Raw genomic sequence first — 4,358 nt, 5'->3', positions numbered from 1 at the left:
TCATCTTATCTTTCCTGCAGATTTTTATGTCTTAGAAATGGAGGATTCGAGCCATGCTCCATCATTGCCAATCTTGCTAGGCCGACCATTCATGAAAACAGCGAGAACAAAGATAGACGTGTTCATGGGAACATTAACCATGGAGTTTGATGGGGACATTATTCGTTTTAATCTTTCTGAAACCATTAAATATCCAATGGAGGACCATTCTTGTTTCGCTATTGACATTGTTGATTCTTTGGCACAGGTACACTTGGATCGAATAAACGACGATCCACTTAAAATAGCCTTAGTACACGACATAGGAGCAAGAAACAAGTGTGGGGGAATCCATGCAAACCACGGCATGGAATCTGACCATATTGCCGTGCCCCCTTGTGATGAAGTGGTTGACATGGTCGCGGCCCTCGAGTCATTGCCCTCACAATCTGGTAAGTCTCCACTCTCAATTTTAGATTCGGTTTTGGCTAACAAGTTACTTCCATCAATTGTGCAGCCACCTACACTTGAGTTGAAGCCATTACCTAGTCACTTGAAGTATGTTTTCTTGGGAGAAGATCAAACATTACCCGTCATCATATCTAGCTCACTCACGGCCCAAGAAGAAGACAAGTTGATAAGGGTGTTAAAGGAGCACAAATCTGCCATTGGATGGACCTTGGCGGATATCAAAGGCATTAGTCCCACCACGTGCATGCATCGCATCCTTTTGGAGGAGGGAGCCAAGCCATCTCGGAAGGCTCAACGTCGCCTTAATCCACCTATGTTGGAAGTAGTCAAAAAGGAGGTTATAAAATTGCTTGATTGTGGTGTTATATATCCTATTTCTGATAGTCGTTGGGTGTCACCCGTGCAGGTTGTTCCAAAGAAGTTCGGAGTCACGGTGGTGAAGAATGAAGAACAAGAGCTTGTACCCACTCGTGTTGTGACCGGTTGGCGTGTTTGTATTGATTATAGGAAGTTAAATGCCATGACAAGGAAGGATCACTTTCCTTTGCCATTCCTGGACCAAATGTTAGAAAGGTTAGCCGGTTATCAATTTTATTGCTTTCTTGATGGATATTCCGGATATAACCAAATTGTGATAGCTCCGGAGGACCAGGAAAAGACAACCTTCACGTGCCCATTTGGCACCTTTGCATATAGGCGCATGCCATTTGGTTTGTGCAATGCCTCTGCGACATTTCAACGTTGCATGGTAAGTATATTTTCTGATTATGTGGAGAAGATTATTGAGATATTCATGGATGATTTTAGCGTGTTTGGTAATTCATTCGATCATTGCTTGAATAATCTGACCTTAATTTTGAAACGTTGTGTTGAAACGAGTCTTGTGCTTAATTGGGAAAAATGTCACTTCATGTTTAAGCAAGGTATTGTTCTAGGACATATTATTTCTGAGAAAGGCATTGAAGTGGATAAATCTAAAGTAGACCTTGTTCATCACTTACCCTTTCCAACTTCGGTTAGAGAGGTTCGTTCGTTTCTTGGTCACGCAGGTTTTTATAGGCGTTTCATAAAGGATTTCTCCAAGATTGCATAGCCACTATGCCGATTGCTTCAAAAAGAGGTGGCTTTCGAGTTTGATGATGCATGCTCCACGACATTCAAGCACTTAAAGGAAGCTCTCACTTCGGCTCCCATTATCACACCTCTAGATTGGAGCCTTCCATTCGAGTTGATGTGCGATGCTTCGGATTATGCGATTGGTGCTGTTTTGGGGCAGCGAAAGAGCAAACAACCTCATGTTATTTATTATGCATCTAGGACACTAAATAATGCTCAATTAAATTACTCAACCACTGAAAAAGAATTACTTGTTGTGGTATTTAAATTAGACAAGTTCCGATCATACTTACTTGGTACTAAAGTTATTATCTTTACTGATCATGCAGCTCTCAAGTATTTGCTCACGAAAAAGGAGGCCAAGCCTAGACTAATTCGTTGGATGTTGCTTCTACAAGAGTTTGACATTGAGATTCGGGATAAGAAGGGCGTGGAGAATGTGGTGGCTGACCACCTAAGTCGAATGGTGCATGAGGAAGCATCGCCAATTTCTGAAACCTTCCCCGATGAGCAACTAATGTCTATCCAGGTAAGTGAGCCTTGGTATGCAGATTTAGTGAACTTTTTGGTGTCTAAACATATCCCTAGCACACTTAATAGGAATCAACGTGATAAGCTTAAAAAGGATGCTAGGTTTTATGTTTGGGATGATCCATACCTTTGGAAATTTTGTCCCGATCAGATTGTACGACGTTGTGTGAATGAATATGAGTTTCAATCTATTTTAACATTCTGTCATTCATATGCATGTGGGGGACATTTTGGCACCCAACGCACTGCCCTTAAAGTCTTAGAATGTGGGTTTTATTGGCCAACCATTTTTAGGGATGCTAGGACATTTTGCCTTACATGTGATCGTTGTCAACGAATGGGTAATATAAGTGCTAAGGATCAAATGCCACAAAACCCTATACTTTCTGTTGAAATATTTGATGTGTGGGGAATTGATTTTATGGGTCCTTTTCCTTCCTCACATGGTTTTCTCTATATCTTGTTGGCGGTGGATTATGTTTCCAAATGGGTGGAAGCAAAAGCCACCTGGACTAACGATTCCAAAGTGGTTGCAGATTTTGTGAAGTCTAACATTTTTGCTAGGTTTGGAATGCCTCGAGTCCTTATAAGTGATGGAGGTTCACATTTTTGTAATCGCACAATCGAGGCATTGCTCAAGAAGTACAACGTTACACATAGGGTTTCGACACCCTATCATCCTCAAACAAGCGGGCAAGCCGAGGTGTCGAATCGGGAGATAAAACAGATTCTTGAGAAGACAGTTGGGCCTACAAGAAAAGATTGGAGCTTGAGGTTAGAAGATGCATTGTGGGCTTATAGGACCGCCTACAAAACACCCATAGGAATGTCCCCCTTTCGGCTTGTGTATGGTAAACCATGTCACTTACCTGTGGAGTTGGAGCATAAGGCTCATTGGGCCGTGAGGAAGTTCAACATGGATGTAGATGAGGCGGGACTTCACCATAAGCTACAATTGAATGAACTTGAGGAAATACGGAATGAAGCTTACGAGAATGCTCGCCTTTACAAGGAAAAGACAAAGGCCTTTCATGACAAGATGATTCGCACCAAGTCCTTCTCTGTTGGACAAAAAGTGTTGTTGTTTAATTCGCGTCTTCGTCTATTTCCGGGTAAGTTACGTTCACGTTGGATTGGACCCTTTGTTATTACTGATGTTTTTTCTCATGGTGCAGTCCAAGTTCGTAGTTTCAAAACAGGTCAAGAGTTCAAGGTGAATGGGCATCGCTTGAAGCCTTACTACGAGAGCTTTGTAGAACATGATGTGGAGGAGACAACCCACTATGTCGTGGGTTCCCATGAAGGTTGATCAATGTGGCATCGTCTGGCTACACGACGTTAAAGAAAGCGCTACTTGGGAGGCAACCCATGCAGTCGACAAAGGAAGACCTAGAGAGCACTCAAATTCCAGATTTGCGTTCCTAAACCCTTCTCTTTGTTGTTATTTCGTTTCTGCCATTTAGATTGTTTAGTTGCTGTTTTCTTTGCTTGTTGGTTATTTGTGTTAGTTTATGCTTGAAACATTAAGGACAATGTTTGATTTAAGTGTGGGGGGGTAACCAAAGTGTTTTGATACAAATTCGTAGGGTTTTATCACCCATAATTTCAAATGTTGTTCCTTGCTGTTTTTAGGTGTTTTTAGGCTGTTTTGATGTGTTTTAGTATATGTTGTTCTAAAAATCCGAAAATCCCAGAAAAAATTGAAAAATTGTTTTGAAAAAAAACCAAAAAGAGTTGTTTTTTATTTGTTTGTGGGTGAGTGTTTGTGTCTTAGGGTACCTTCCAACACAATGATGAGGATCCGGTTTGTAATTGCATGGCTGTTAAAGAGAATGATTAACATGGATGAAAGTTTGATTTACTCTTTGTTTATGCTTGGTTATGGTTATAACTTATGAATTCACATGTAATCATAAAGGAAAAAAATTAGTTTTTGTAACATGCTTGAAGGAAGGAACTCGAACAAACGCTACAACCTTGTGAGACTTGAGCCTAAACGTTTATTTGGAGAGTTAAAATCTGTGCATTATTGTTTTCTAAAGTCGTTGCATGATCTCATTATTCCTTGCTTGGTTGCTACTTAGAGGGCGTTTCATCATTTAGTTCCAAATGCTAGAACTCATGCCAATTTCATTCAAAACATGTTATTGAATTGCATAACACATATTCAAGATGAAGTTAGTAGTTACCACCATAGCCAAAAAGCCTTCATTCCATGCAGTTGTTTTTGTAGGTTTAACCTCATTGAGCCTTGTTTAGCC

At 40.7% G+C, this 4,358-nt stretch overlaps 1 protein-coding gene across 1 annotated transcript; it reads left to right on the top strand.

Moving 5' to 3' along the window:
* The first annotated feature begins 2,434 nt into the window (after positions 1 to 2,434).
* LOC139193102 (uncharacterized) lies at positions 2,435 to 3,406 on the top strand. Its single transcript, XM_070816065.1, has 2 exons — positions 2,435 to 3,209; positions 3,273 to 3,406. The coding sequence occupies exons 1-2, from the start codon at positions 2,435 to 2,437 to the stop codon at positions 3,404 to 3,406; spliced, it is 909 nt and encodes a 302-aa protein (XP_070672166.1).
* Positions 3,407 to 4,358: the final 952 nt, after the last annotated feature.

The sequence above is a fragment of the Malus domestica genome, chromosome 16, assembly GCF_042453785.1.
Source record: "Malus domestica chromosome 16, GDT2T_hap1".
NCBI lineage: Eukaryota > Viridiplantae > Streptophyta > Magnoliopsida > Rosales > Rosaceae > Malus > Malus domestica.
This window is presented reverse-complemented; position numbering and strand designations above follow the sequence as displayed.